At 42.1% G+C, this 14,786-nt stretch overlaps 1 protein-coding gene across 8 annotated transcripts in view; it reads right to left on the reverse strand.

Moving 5' to 3' along the window:
- The window catches only part of MYO5A (myosin VA), a 103,768-nt gene that overhangs the window by 66,936 nt on the left and 22,046 nt on the right, over positions 1 to 14,786 (reverse strand). For all 8 annotated transcript variants that reach the window (XM_035553823.2, XM_035553827.2, XM_035553829.2 and 5 more), the window contains exons 3-4: positions 14,423 to 14,594; positions 7,465 to 7,609 (exon numbers count right to left, since the gene is read on the reverse strand). In XM_035553823.2, the coding sequence (XP_035409716.1) occupies positions 7,465 to 7,609; positions 14,423 to 14,594 (317 nt within the window). The remainder of the gene's footprint in view (positions 1 to 7,464; positions 7,610 to 14,422; positions 14,595 to 14,786) is intronic.

Consider the following 14,786-nt stretch of genomic DNA (forward strand, 5'->3'; position numbering starts at 1 on the left):
AGCTATTGCATTTCACAGCTCAGTATGCTAACCGTGAATTAAAATAGCATTGCTCTGTGTCTGTAATACAGGGCACAAGGTCTAAAGCAATATGAAACGGGCCAGTTGTACAAATATACATGCAATGCCTGTATTTACTACATGCCTTTTTTTGAATCCAAACTTTTAGCAAATTTCCAAGGGGTTTTGCACTGTTTCAATTAAGAGTGAGTGATACTACAGTCAGATTTTAATGGAGTGCTATGTATTCAGATTGTATGCAATGTCCCAGACAGAGGGAGCTCCTCTACGCACACTTTGAGGCCCCTTCCAGCCTGCTCTTCTCCTGCAACTCCCAAGTACCTATTCACAGCTACAGTGTCTGCACCTCTGTCTGCACTACAAGAGCCTCTCATCCCTCTGACCTCTGCAGTCACGCAGAGCTCACCGCCCATGCTCTCACCAGCACCAGCTCTCTCTGTCCTGTGTCGGCTTGGGTGCCACGTTCACTGCTTGGTCCACCACAGCCCAGTTCTGCATGGTGCTTCTATTGGTACACCTATTTGCTTTTCTGAAGGACCAAGATTGCCTTTTACACTTGTCCCAAAATAAAAGGCAGCTGTAAAAACTTCCAGCTTGGGAAGGTTTAACATAGCATGGCATCATGCGGCAGCAAGCAAGGCCGTGCACGTGAAGCGGCACTTGCTCACCGTGAAGGACTTGGAAATTCAGCACTGTGCCTGTCAGGAGCCGTTACAGGAACTGGCCACTCTACAAGCCCAGGATTTGATTTTCAACCAGAAGTAATTTAACTGATCAATAAATAAATAAGAATTTATTCGGCAGTTTTCCAATGCTCTCAGATCAAGGCAGAACAGCAGCAGCTTCGGGGAGGTGCCAGGCCGGGGCCGCACGCCTGCCAGTTCTCACAGCGGCAGCATTTTTGCCCTTCATTAACCTTCTGAACAAGCTATTTTAATCACAAAAATCTTTGCAGCCCTAAATAAGTTCCATTATCCCCTGGTTTCTGGATTTGGCTCTCTGGCCTCCTTTATGGGAAAAGCACCCTGGTTTTGTACTTCCCAGCGCTGCTGACAGCCCATGTGGACGAAGGCCTCTCTCCGCTCCCTCTACTGGGCCTGCTGGGCCTGCCTGGGAGGTGTCCTCCTTCGGGAGAAGTCTCCCCTGCACCGTCAGCACCGATAAAAGCCAGCCTTGTGCTCTGCCTTCACCTGCACTGCTCCTCCTTCCTGCAGAGCCACATCATCGCCATGCTCCCACTGAGGGAGCCTACAAACCCGCCCATGTTGGCACATCCCACAAGGTGCGGCCTGACACGGGGAATTATTTCTTCCACTCTCAAAGGGCTGTTGCGTGGAGTAACAAGCCAACTTTTGTAAAAATAAAAATAAAAAAAATGTACAGAATGCTGTATCAGTGTTAAGGATTATTACTAGAGACTAAAGGGCTTTGAACCATTCTGTGTCAATGTGATGGGGGGGAATTAAAAGAGTTAGTTATTAGTGCTGTGCCCAGCAGGAAGTGTCACTTCTTGTGCAGAACAGCAGTTAGGTTTCTTGGTCTGTCCCACCTGCATACCTTGTACCACCAGTTTATTTTGACTATCTGGATCTCACATGCTCCAACCTGAAACATCCTGCTCTTTGCATAAACCATGCTCCAACAATTCAGACACGTTCAGCTGCACCTTGAGTCACAACAATTCCTACTGACTAATCAGTAAATTAATTCTTTGTAAAGAGTATTCATTTTAATAGGCATGAAATATTAGTCCAACAAACCATCTTCTTTAACCACATTCATAAATACATTTCTAGTTTAACTGCTCATTAAACATAACAGCATTTCTCACTGACATCCTGTTCAGCTGTTGGACAAAAGAGGATGTTCTGAGCACAGGAACTGGAGGCTGGAAGCTCCGTGTTGGGATCCAACTCTGGGGTGACAAGAGGCATGGCCACAGCACACCATCTCCACCTTAGTGGTTTTTTTCTGTGCAAGTGAAAAATGATATACTGGCATTAGACACAGACTAGTGAATGTAGAGTGCCTGGAAAACATGAAGTCTTCTCTAAAAGCAAACAATATCTGTTGCCTGGCACAGAGATACCGTAAGTCTGCAGGAAACGAAGGCATGAAAAACCTAGCATGTTAAATTTCGTATGTTGAAAACAAATAAGCTACAGGAGAATGTTGCTGTGAAACCCATTCAAGTGCAGCACTATCAATCACGTGCACTTTATTGTCAAGCTTGTGGGATCAAGCCATCAGACACTGGATTAGGATATTTCCAACTCTCTATGTCTGTTTCAACAAATGGAAAAAATGATAGTGATCTCCTCTGTAAAGGACTTCGAGATCTGCTCGTGGAAAGTGCCACACAAAAGTGAAATATTACCATTATATATAAGCTGATTCAGCTGCAAACTCAGCTACTACAAAACTCCACAAGTTCTGAAACATCTTATGGTCCTGTTCAACAACAGCTTGGTAAAAACATTCTGCACCACTCTCAAAAACAGCACATATACCTTTTCCAGTGAACAAATTGCACCACTTGCCATTTCAATAGTAGCAGGAAACACAGCTCTGTACTGTACAAACTCCAAAAGGTGAAAAGATAATGAATTGATGGTAACATCTCTCGACGCATACAAATGAAGAAAACTGAGGTCAGCACATGCTGCAAAATCATGACAGATTGCACACCAGAGGAGCACAAAGATGAGCCAGCACTATGGAAGTGATTTATCTGGGGATTAGTCAGAGGTCACTCTAGCAGTAGTTTACTAAAGCTCATTGCTTAGCTACCAGCAGGACACCTCACATGAACTCTAGCTTCCAGCTACAACCATGCTTAACCCTTCCGTTGCCTAAAAATAATCACTGTTCAGTCAAGTAGGTCCTTGATGTTATATCAGTTTGAATAGTCTACTTGCTGTCTTATACTTGGTATTATCACAAAATGTCAGACCCAAAGCATAAGGGTTACTTCCTTAATCCAATATCATCCGTTTTCACCAGAAATGACAATTTCCCTTTTCATTCTAATTTTAACAGCAAAGCCCCAAAATAATCATCTCTCTTCGAGGTATTTCATTTGAAAAGTTGTATGTCACAGTCATACGTCAAAGCAGGCTGCTGTACGCCTGCACAGTGCCCACCTACCATGGCAGGCTCTCGTTTTATATCTGCATACAGACCTGTGACACGTTGTTCATCATCCCTCTCCCAATTTCTGGTGGGTGTGAACAGAGGATCTATTTGTGAGACAATGGGAAACAAAGCAGCAGCTGACCAAAAGTGCATTTTTATAACAGGACATCAGCTTGGGATGGCTGGGATAACTGGAGATTGTCAGTCGAGGTGCTTTTAAAACACCTACTCACCAGCTCACCAAGCTTCCTTTTTAACAGAAAGTAATATAAATAAATCTTCATGTAGCTCAGAGCCATCAGACACATGCCATAAAACTGACAAAACGGATAGGCAGCCTACTTATTAAAGATAATTTAATGAAAAAGATACGTGCTAACATAATAAATCATTGAATAAATCATTATGCTTTGTCCAAATAGAAAAAAACAAACCTTCAGAAACTGACTCTTAAAACAGTATTGCTTTCCATCCTAGCACTCACCGAGTTTTATAGGGATCTCACCAGTATGTAATTCTGTTTGCAGATGTCACTCAACTTGCACTTTGCTTAACAACTTTACTAATTAATCAGAAAACAAAGACTAATTTCATTTATTAAATTGAAAAGCACTGACCTCTGCTCTGTCTGTCACCAACTACAATAGGAATGGAACAAAACAGACCAACAAAGTATTGATAAAACCTTTGATAACCTATTGATAACCCCTGGTGCCGCCCCACCACACTGCAGACTAACTGCCCAGACACTTTGCTCTGGTGGAAAAAGGAAAAGAAATATAAATCCAAACTGAAAGTAGTCCTAAAAAGTTGTGCACGTTTTACTGGGGTGCGGTAACAAAGATCAGTTATTTGATGATCATGTGTGGGTAAAGAAGAGCCATGCTGCTTTTTACTAATCTTCCATATTTTTGTACTGTACGTACTGAAGACACAACATAAATACTTAGTTTACTATGACTAGCTGTCATGGGTCATTCTGTCTGGCTAAAGAAGACTGCAGAAATCATTTAGTTACAACCAAACACAAGAGAAGAATTTCTCAGTCACAGTAAAGGAAGCAATAAGCTGGCAAGAACAAATTCTAAATCGTTGAATTATAAATAACAAGACGACTTAAGGACTAAATATTTATGTGTTGAAGCTTTATGGATAGGAGCATCATGACTAATTATTCCAGTCATCATTTAAACATGGAGTTAGGACAGATTAGAAGCAGCAGAAAAATAAATCTCAGCATATATATGCATAAATGCAGATTGCTGCCATAAATATAGCTACCATATGAACAGTTGATGCAATTGTTAAATCATTAATGAAAGTCACATACAATTGGATTTTCTTTTTTAGATGACCAACAGCAGAACTGTAAATATTCACATTTTTTTTCTTTTAACTTCATAATTCAGGAGTAAAAAGTGATTTATTTAGAGTGCAGAAATTATCACTGATATTAAAGGGTAGGAAGCAACTAATGAACTGGAAACAGCATTCAAAAACCTCATTCAACTAGCAAACACCCAGTAAGTCTAAATGACAGTAGAAATTCTTAAAAATAAACAATCAAACAAAAATAGAGAGAAACGAAGCATTAAGAAAATAAATAAGCAATGGAATTGTTAATTCAGTGTTGAGGAATAGAGAGAAAAGGAAATAAACATTAGGAAAGTAAATAAACAATGAAATAGTTACTTCAGTGTAGAGGAATGTTATGAATTTTCATTGCGTGCTCAGATTTCACTTTACACCTATGAAAGTACTTTCATTTATTCATAAGAGAATAACAACAACATCTATAACATGTTGTAGGCACACAAAGGAATTAATTCATTGATGTTAGAGGATTATTTAAGATCATTTCCATGCTTATGTAATTTCTCATCATTTGTTTCAAAAAGAAATTTCTACCACACCTTGTTTGTTATTATTTAGGATAGCAGAATTGCTGGAGGGTGCATCCAGAACTGAAGAGCAGGCAATTAACTCAAAAAGGAAAAGCCACAGAGGAAACTCTCGCCAAAATCTCAGCCCTCTGAGTCTACCTCTGATGTCAGAGAAGGAAATAGAAGACAGTGCAGATAATGCAGACAGAAATCTTCACTGTATAGGCTTCAGCTAATAAGTGAACAGAATACAGGAAATCCAGGAATTTGAAGTTTCCACATAGGTAAGAGGTAAGCCCACTCTAGACAGTGGTTAAAAGCAGCCAGTGGAGAGAGATCACCTTCCAACCAACTCTATTAACCTCTGCTGGTTAACACTAAGAAAAATTCCGGGAATTTGGATTACATCCCTCACTGACATACAATTGCAGGTGTGTACTGTGCCTCAGATGTACAATAGTCTAACATATTTTTACTTCACTGAGCTTTTAGAGTGACTTGACTAACAATAACCTGTAGAAAAACCAAGATCTAGATTGAAAGAGCCACAATGCAGATATAACTGTCATGACATACCAGCTTTGCCTTTGTTTTCCTATACCAGATTGTCTTTTTTTTTTTCTTAGGAGAAGGAAAGTAAGGAGAGTACCTCTGGCATAGAAACAGTGCAAGTGTACAGTATTCCTGAAACATTGCCTATTTTGCAATTACCCTAAGTCATGAAATGTTGCACTGTACTGTACCACTTTCTTTTCAAACTACCTATTATGTGGGTATCAAGTGAATCATGGTATTCACATACACAACTGACTTCACAACATATGGAACACGCTATTCATTCTAGCACTCATGGGAATTTTTAAGAGAACAGGTAGCTGATTGTGGAGATGAACATTTTATCGTTTTCAACCCATCTTTGCCTTGCATCCCCCTTCTGCAGTAGAGCTTGAGGGCCACTGCAATTAATTCAAAGCTCTTTCACTTTTTTACTTGATTAATTTGCTCATGAGTTTTATTGTCAACAAGGAAAACTGTACCAATAACTTGTAGCTGAACAGTGAGGATAGCAGTGACCATTTTGCTAACCTAAGACGACATAGTAGCCTGAAAGACTCTTATGATAGAAACTAACTATTTCAAAAAGCTTCTCAAATTGGCAGGTTCTTGGGGTGAGGGAGAAGAACAGTTTCTAACAACCACTTTCCTTAAGCTGCAAGTTCATTTTCATGCAATTTTTGAGGAAATGAGGACTTCCTGCACAGCTGTTACACTGTCCTTAGAGACACTGTTTTGGGGCACTCTCTGTGCAACCAGTCCTGCGCTCCCTCTTAATTCTAGTCAATAACAGTCGAAAGCAGATTACATAGCTGGGACTCTCCTGACATGACTAGGAGCCTATAATAGCATGTAGCATTCTGTGCTGGTTTCAGTTAGGACAGACTTAATTTTTCTCCTAGTAGCTGGCAGGGTGCTATGTTTTGGATTAGAATGAGAAGAGCGCTGATAACATGCTGATGTTTTAATTGTTGCAGAGCAGTGCTTACACCAAGCCAAGGACTTTTCAGCTTCTCGCTCTGTCCTGCCAGCGAGCAGGCTGGGGGTGCAGCAGGAGCTGGGAGGGGACAGACCCAGGACAGCTGACCCAAAGTGGCCAAAGGGGTATTCCATACCATCTGATGTCATGCTGAGCAATATATAGGGGTGGCTAGCCGGGGTGGGGGGGGCCGGCTGCTCGGGGATAGGCTGGGCATCGGTCAGCAGGTGGTGAGCAATTGCATTGTGCATCACTTGTTTCATACACATTATTATTAATAGTACTATTATCATTATTATTATTATTATTATTTTCCTGTCTTAATGAACTGTCTTTATCTCAACCCACAGGCTTCACTTTCCCATTTCTCTCCCCCATCCCAGAGAGTGAGGGGGGAGGGTGAGCGAACGGCTTTGTGGTGTTTAGCTGCCGGCCGGGTTAAACCACAACACATTCATAAGCTGGGTGATTTTTCTTTTTCTGTTATCAGTATCATACATAAATATGAAACAGTTAAGAATCTGGCACGTCTCCCTTTAAAAAAACACCAATGATTAAAAAGAATCTCCACAGTTTGCTAATCAAATTAAAACAACATAATCTTATAATGCACTGGACTAATTTTAGACCTAAATTCTGAAGAGATCTGTGGCTATTCCTGTTACCTGTCAGCAGCCAGGATCTCCAAGGCATTCATAATGTTTTACTGTTCACTAATTTGGGCAACTTACTCTCTTATGAAATATACTAAAACACTAAAAACTATGTACTAAAAATAGATCTTGCAAACTACTTAATGAGCCATAAATGAAAAGAAGTCCGTTCGCCAGAAATTTTAAATTGATTCATAGTTTTTTTGAAAGGAATAAAAAACTCATGTTGTCTACAAACCTGGCCATCTGCTTATATGCCTCTTCTGCCACTGCAAAGATGTGTGGATCCATATCCCCCATATTTTGGCCGCTGTACGCATTGATGATATCTTCGCCATAGATAGGCAGTTGTTCATACGGATTTATGGCCACTAAGACGATACCTACAAAGGAAATGAAACAAAGAAAGTTATTAATAGTTGATTCAAAACAAAATAAAACAAAAAGGGCTTTAGCACCAACTACTGTTCTAACTTTTCTAAAAATATTAACTATACAAGCATAAGGACTTGATTTATTATTGACTTCAATAGATATTTAGTCTGATCTTAGCTTTGTGTACAAAAAATAGAGTAAGTTTACTTATACCCATTCTTCAGGGAACACATCGGAAACAGCTTTGTACTTCATCTTGTTGCCTGCCTTTCCTAAAGCTAGCATGCATGAAACAACACAACCAGATTCAGTGTGCCCACTCCAAATATAGTCTGCTCAGCACAGTAAATTGATGAATGTGCACTGTATTTCCCTGTATTTTATTGTAAAAGTACCTGTGTTTGTGAATTATAGCTACTACACAGCCTTGATGACCAGAAATTGAATTACGTAAAGGATATTAACCCTTCAAGAGTTATGCTGTGCCCAGGACTAACACCTTCAGTTCTTGTTACAAGCAACAAAGTAGAGACATGGTGTCATCTAGATGCCAGGAGGTCTCTACCAGCTGGCAGAACAACCTCCTGCCTGGAGGAGGTCTGTACAGCGACCCTTCTGAAGGGGATCAAAAAAAACACACGCAGCCATATTAACACAGGGCCAATACACAGAGGCACACAGTCAACTCAGGAAATAAAGTAATTACACCTCTAGAAGGTACCATGAAGTCCTCACATTATATGTCTGAACATGTAACTACTTATACTTTCCATTTTCTATTTTTTCCATCACAGTTATGCACTTACCTGTCTTTTTTATACCACTCATTACTACATCATTTCTAAACTTGTGCCATCCTTTTGCTCTCCCCACAGAGACTACTTCCAATTCCATTCTCTTTCACAGGAAAACTCAGTCTTACGCCACGCATCTTTCCTATCCACAAAGTGCTTTGGTCCAATTTTCTTTCCTGTGAGAAATGAGGATTTCTCTGCCCACAGGGAAGCTTTGAACAAAGACTACCGATACCCTTCCCTTCTGCAGACTTTACAATCAGTAGGAAACACTTACTTGCTCCATGCAGAAGTGAAAACACTGATCACTGCCCCGTGAGACCTGGCCATTCAAGGCAAAACATGCTCTCTTGACATGGTAATTCATCCTCACCTTGAAGAGGTGAGGAGGGGAAAAAGAGAAACTCTAATTTTAACTGTGGCCATTTTAAAAATAGAATCTCCTCTCATATATGTATTACATGGTGCGTGTGGCTGTGTAATGCCTGTAGCAAGATGCTATAGACACTCCTTGGACAACCCACCCCTGAAGTACCCACCCTGAAAGCATTTCCATAGCATTCAACACATTTCTAAATTTACTCAGAGATTCACATGCACACGCGCACACACTTCCTCAGGGCAGATCCCAGCCCTGTGCTCTATGCAGTTTAGTGCTGTGATTTCTGTCTAAGAGATTTTCCATGCAAAAGCTGGGAGGAGGGAAGTGAAAGAACCTATGATCTGGCTCTGCTGCTGTGAGTATCACCCCATTTTTACATCCTGTCATGTATTTATAAATCAAGCACAAACTGTAGTAAAAGCATTAGACAATGACAGAAAATTTTTCAAGAAGAGATCTGAGAGACCTTGATCTATTTCCTCAAATATATGGCTAGTTAGACGTCTAGGCATGCCTATCTAACCGAGTCAGTGTTTTTCTATCAGCCATGACTTCACCCAGGTGACTCAGGAACTTCAGTAAAAGTCCCTGTAAAAAAGCATGCCAAGTTGTTAATGCTGTATTGACGAGCCCAAAACTAAAGGGGGGTGCAGGCATAAAGGAGCTCAGTACTGGCAGACTTGAGGAATATTCTCAGTGCAAGGAACACCTGCACTTTGAAACTGGGAAAAAGCAATTGAAAAGTTGTTTGTTTGTTTTTTTAAAGGACCTTGCAGAGCCCATCAGATAACCTGAAAATCAGCAGCTGGGGGGGACTTGGGAGTCAGCCAGTGGTGGCCGGGCTGGGGTGGGTGAACCAGTGGCTCCCCACGCCTGCCCGCCCTGCCCTCACTGGGGCACAGCTCCAAAGGGGCCCACGGGGCACGGAGCTGCTGTGTCCCTGTGTGCCAGGGACCCAGGCCAGCACAGGAGAGAAGCTGGCAGCCCAGGAGAGCAACCAAACCGGCTGTCCCAGCCTGGTCTACCACCGGCTGATGCTAATTTCCTTGAACTGCTCGCAGCACAAAGATGGCATCGCAGATGTGGAGGATCAGGATGGGTTGCAAGGCAAAGCCAGGCAGGAGCTCGGTCTGGGACATCAGAGCTTTCAGTGTCCTGCTGAGCACAGGGGACGCAGAGGTAGGAACCAGGACACCAGGTACAAGAGCAGCCTCCCGGCACGCTCTCCCAAGCGCTGCAAAGGACAAGGGAGCATGGCTGGACACAGCCAGGGCAGGGAAGAGGTGGCGGTGTCCCAGGGCCCCGGCGATGCTGCCAAGAGAATGCCAGGAAATTCGCTGCTATGAACAACACCAGGAAGCACCCTTGGATCCTGCAGGCCCTTTGCCAATACACAGGAATGCTTCCTCCCTTTCCTCTCCTCAGCGGCACTGCTGAGCACGCATCCTCAGGATTTCTCAGGCCTGTTTCGGCACTGAACACAAGCCACGTCACAATTCCTAATTTCGCCAACAATGTGCAACTGCTAGGCAAAATGACGAGGACTGAGGCGACTTATTTGCTCTGAGTGCAAGCCGCTGTGATGGCTTCGCAGCATGAGGGATTCAGGGCCACGCTCGGCGCTGAACACCCGGAGGGGCTTTTCTGCAGCAGCCCTCCCGTGGGAGCTGGGCATGCGCGCCTCACGCAGCTCATTAGCCAGGTCTCTGCTAATTCCCTGGCACTTGCTCTGACACTCATACCACCACTCGTTTCTCAGCACTTCTGCGCAGTACAGCTTGTTACCAAAGCACACATTGCGTGGTGGCAGTCAGGGAGAGTCCCTGTGGGAGCTGCCGTGCAGTGAGCGATGAGCATTAACCACCCTGGCCTGCTCCACCTCACTGCCCGGCTGCGAGCCGGGATGGACAGGCTCCTAAAGCCTCTCAGGCTTGCAAGTCTAATCCAAGAGACATTTAAAAACCTGTGCAAGACTTCAGACAATTCCCTCCTCCTGCTTTTGGCCACGTTGGCACAAACAACGCCTTGAATTCAAAACTGGCAGCCCCGTGACAAGTCTCCAGCGTATTAAAATCACTTCATTTCAGGAGTGGCTTGTAAGATCAACAAGCAACTGCCATCTGGAAATACCCAAAACAAGCGAGGCAGAAATTATGTGCTTTCTATGGAACTTTAAATCAGTCTATCTCACAAGACTATAATCCAGAATAATTTATATATAATTTCTTTTTATCTCTACTAAATCGCATGGCTGTTTTTATAACAAACATCATGGCCCTTCCCACATCGTGTGTGTTTTCATTCCTACAGTTACATTAAATTGAACTCTGGCTACTCTTCTTGCCATTCTTCTTACATATACCTCAATTAAGGGTAGCCAATTCTTTCATTTTCAATGTATTCACCCATCTGTGGGTAAACTGCATATTATTTTAAATAATTTATTAATTTAAAGTTTGCTGTCCTTTATAAAAGGCAGTATTTTTTACGTCTGAACTAATCAGCAGTTTTCACTGAGTTTTGACCATAGCCATAGCAGTTTTTCCATATAAACATTCAATTCTTCCTTTGTAACCTTTCAATTTCCTTCAGTAACTCTTCATTTCACGTTCTCAACAGTAAAACAAAACTGTAAATCACCTCTGGATTTCTGGTGACAGGTTGCCCTGTTAAGAAATCAGGAGTTCTTCAATTAAAAAGTCTGGGTTACCTCAAAGTGAAATTTTCCAGAATTAATACCATTTGACATAGTACACTACTGAAAGAATAGTTGAATTAATTTCTAGGGCTGTGGAAATTCATCCATCCCAGATCTAGTTCTGCTGGTTGAGAGCAATGTTACCATAATTCTCTTGGTAGATTAAAGCATTTTTTAATCTCCTTCAGGCTAAATCAACTGGGTTAGCTCAAACCATCTTCAGCGGGTATTTAAACTAACTTGGCTAACATCTGAATCAGATTAAGGAGGCACATACAGCTCCTTCTGCGGACAAAGCTCTAAGGCAATAATCTTTTGCAGAGGGGAAGCAGCACATATAGAAACTGATAGTGGTTTGCAAGGTGAGTGTCCGTGACCAAAGCAGCAGGTTTTTAGAGGCTAACTCACCAACTTCATTTTACTTAGCCTGTAATGTAACATACATATGCCTACCATCCAAGATAACAAATGCAGAGCACACTCTTTGGTTCAGTCAGTGTCCAACCTCAGTCACCTGCACCGTGGCCACCTGAAACTGCCACAGTGCCCAGTCCTCATGTTTCTAATTCACGCAGCATGCATTTCCCAGAAGTGTCGCTTTGTGCTGGGAAGCAAGAAGGCTGATCGAGCTCAGCAATCCCACATCACCAAACTCCACAAGCTGCTAAAGGCCTTCCAGCCATAGGAGGAACTGTAAAAAATCAGCCAAACCCACAACTAAAGTAGCACTAGGAAAAATATGAAAACAACAAGTTTTCCCAAACAGCAAAACAAAACCAGCTGACAACACACTTCTTTTGAAAACCTCTTAAATGATGTTAAACACAATCCATATTTAGAAGCAAACACAACACAAACTGGGCAGGCTGTCTCACGGTATGGGCATGGCACTTGCAGGCATGGAACCACTAAACTCATAAATTGGAAACTATTTACAAGCTCAGGAGATGAGACTGGTTACACAAAAGCCCTTTCACTGAATGCTCCCCCATCAGGAGCTTTACACTGGGGCACTAGGGACAGAAACATGGGCTGTGTCCAAGCTCAGGGATTAAATCACGCACCCTTAGCAGGGGCTGCCCAGAGGAGCTGTGGTGTTTCCACCATTGGAGGTGCTCAAGTACTCTTTGGTCGAAGCCCTGAGCAACCCCACCTGCTTTAAGTACGGAGCTTCACTTCCAGAGGTCCCGTCCAACCTCAGTCATTCTGTGCCTCTGGCCACGCGCTGACCGCGTGAGGGATGAGGTGTGGGTCCCACACCTTGGGAACGAAGGCTGGTTGCAAGCAGAGGGAGGCGAAGTCTGATTCAGGCCCCCATGGTCTGGACACTGCTGAGAGCAGGACTGGGAACAGATGTGCTCTGCTGAGCGCTCACAGATTAGGAATGGCCAGCAGGACATTAATGTCTGCACTGTGCTCATTGTGAGGAGCTGAACGTGCCGATTACCTTATCCCTCCATACCCATCAGCACTGGAGAGCTGTACCAGTGACGAGAACACGAAAAAACTGACACTTGGCACATTCCACCTGAAGACCAGGACAGGATAGGGCTTTCAGCTGCAAAATACAAGTTTCTACTTCAGATACCTGCAGCCAGGATTCACTGATATCTGCCGAGGGCCATCTTGCAACATGACCTCCACAGGCTGCTCTACAGTCTGCAGAGCGGCACAAAGTACAATGGAATTACAAATAGCAAGTCTAATGTATGATGGCATCAAGAAGGCTCAATATCCTCTGGCACGCCATAGCAAGAATGGGGACTGTCCTACAAAAGTCTGATTAGAAACAAAGTTAAACTGTGTATTTAAAAAGAAATCATGGGGCATGTTTTCTGCTGGCATAAACTGGGCTATGATGAATATACACATGGTAATTTGACTACATGTACTGGAAGAATGTGTCTTTGTTTTAATCAGACAATTACAAGAAGGAAATTTTCAGTATCTGGTTTCCAGAAGTCACATCATTATATTATGTTTTGTTTTACTCAGCTTAAATGTAAAAAAAAAAAAAAAACTGAAAAATATCTAATTACTTAAACTGTTCCTTATGCACTAGCACAATATCCAAAATAAAGATAAATTAAGAAATATTTGATAAAATAACAGATTTTATATATTGATAGGGTATATGAAAAGTTCAAAATGTGTTCTGACAAAACACTACGATTTAAAAGAAACACATGTGCACACAGAAATGAGCTCAGAAGCATGAAATCTAAATCTTAAGCTTGAAATACCTCAAAAAGTGCCCTTAAAACAGACAACTCAGCTGTAATTTTGTACCTATGATGAAGTAATCATTAAAGTAACTTCTCCCCGCTTTGGTTACCTGAAAATATCACAGGCAATTACAGCATCAAGTAACCTCTACTGTGAGTTAAACGGTATTTTTAAAACCAACATTGTTCATGATTCTGAACAGACAGGCATTGGCTCGTGCACTGTTACAAATTCACTTGCATAGTTCCACTGATTGGAAAACATCAAAAGGTAAATAAACTGGTATCTTCTGTACATAGAAACAGGTGCTCATTATGGATGGAGGCAATCAAAGGGAGGAAGCAATGAATCCATCAAACAGCCAGGCTAACCTCCTACATCTGCAGCGTGTGAAGCTCTCCTCCAGCCAATGCTGACCTAAGCATGCCTAAGGGGAACAATGATTAGCAAGTAATCCCATGGGCAAGCTAAGATTGCTGAATACACATTTTATAAACAGTGTCCATTGGGAAGCTAGAGGGACATAAAGCGAAGTCAATTTTCTCTGAGCCTTAATACTTTCAAGCTGACTTGATGCACTTAGTGACCACAAACACAGGGACTTTCAGAGGAATAGCCCAACATGCCCTACCATTAAGTTAAAAGCACATATATCAATAATCAAGTTTTCCTGTCTAGTGCATTCAGCGTGAAGATTATAGTATAAAATGACAGTACTTGCCACAATAGGTATAAATGAGTTTAGAGTCTATAAATCGAACTTTGAGGTTGTGTAAAACAGCAGGTTCATGGAGATAACTGAGTGCTGTGAGGTCATTTTCACCAACAAGTATGTCAGGGTTTCGCAAGGGCGGGAGTTCCTTGGTCTTCGGATCAAGGCAATATTCTAGGTCCTGAAAATCAAATGGAAACACGTGTTGAAAGAACTGGTGTTTAGGTTTCCTCATTCAATACCTCCAACTATTTTTTTCCCAGCAAAACATTCATAAGTTATAAAAGCACAAAACAAGATTTAAATTATCTGATGATTTGAGTTAGCAGGCTGTTATTGAAAAATGTCATTAAAATTTTTCCAAAAGGGTTTT

Source organism: Cygnus atratus, chromosome 11 (assembly GCF_013377495.2).
Source record: "Cygnus atratus isolate AKBS03 ecotype Queensland, Australia chromosome 11, CAtr_DNAZoo_HiC_assembly, whole genome shotgun sequence".
In the NCBI taxonomy this organism is placed as follows: Eukaryota; Metazoa; Chordata; class Aves; order Anseriformes; family Anatidae; genus Cygnus; species Cygnus atratus.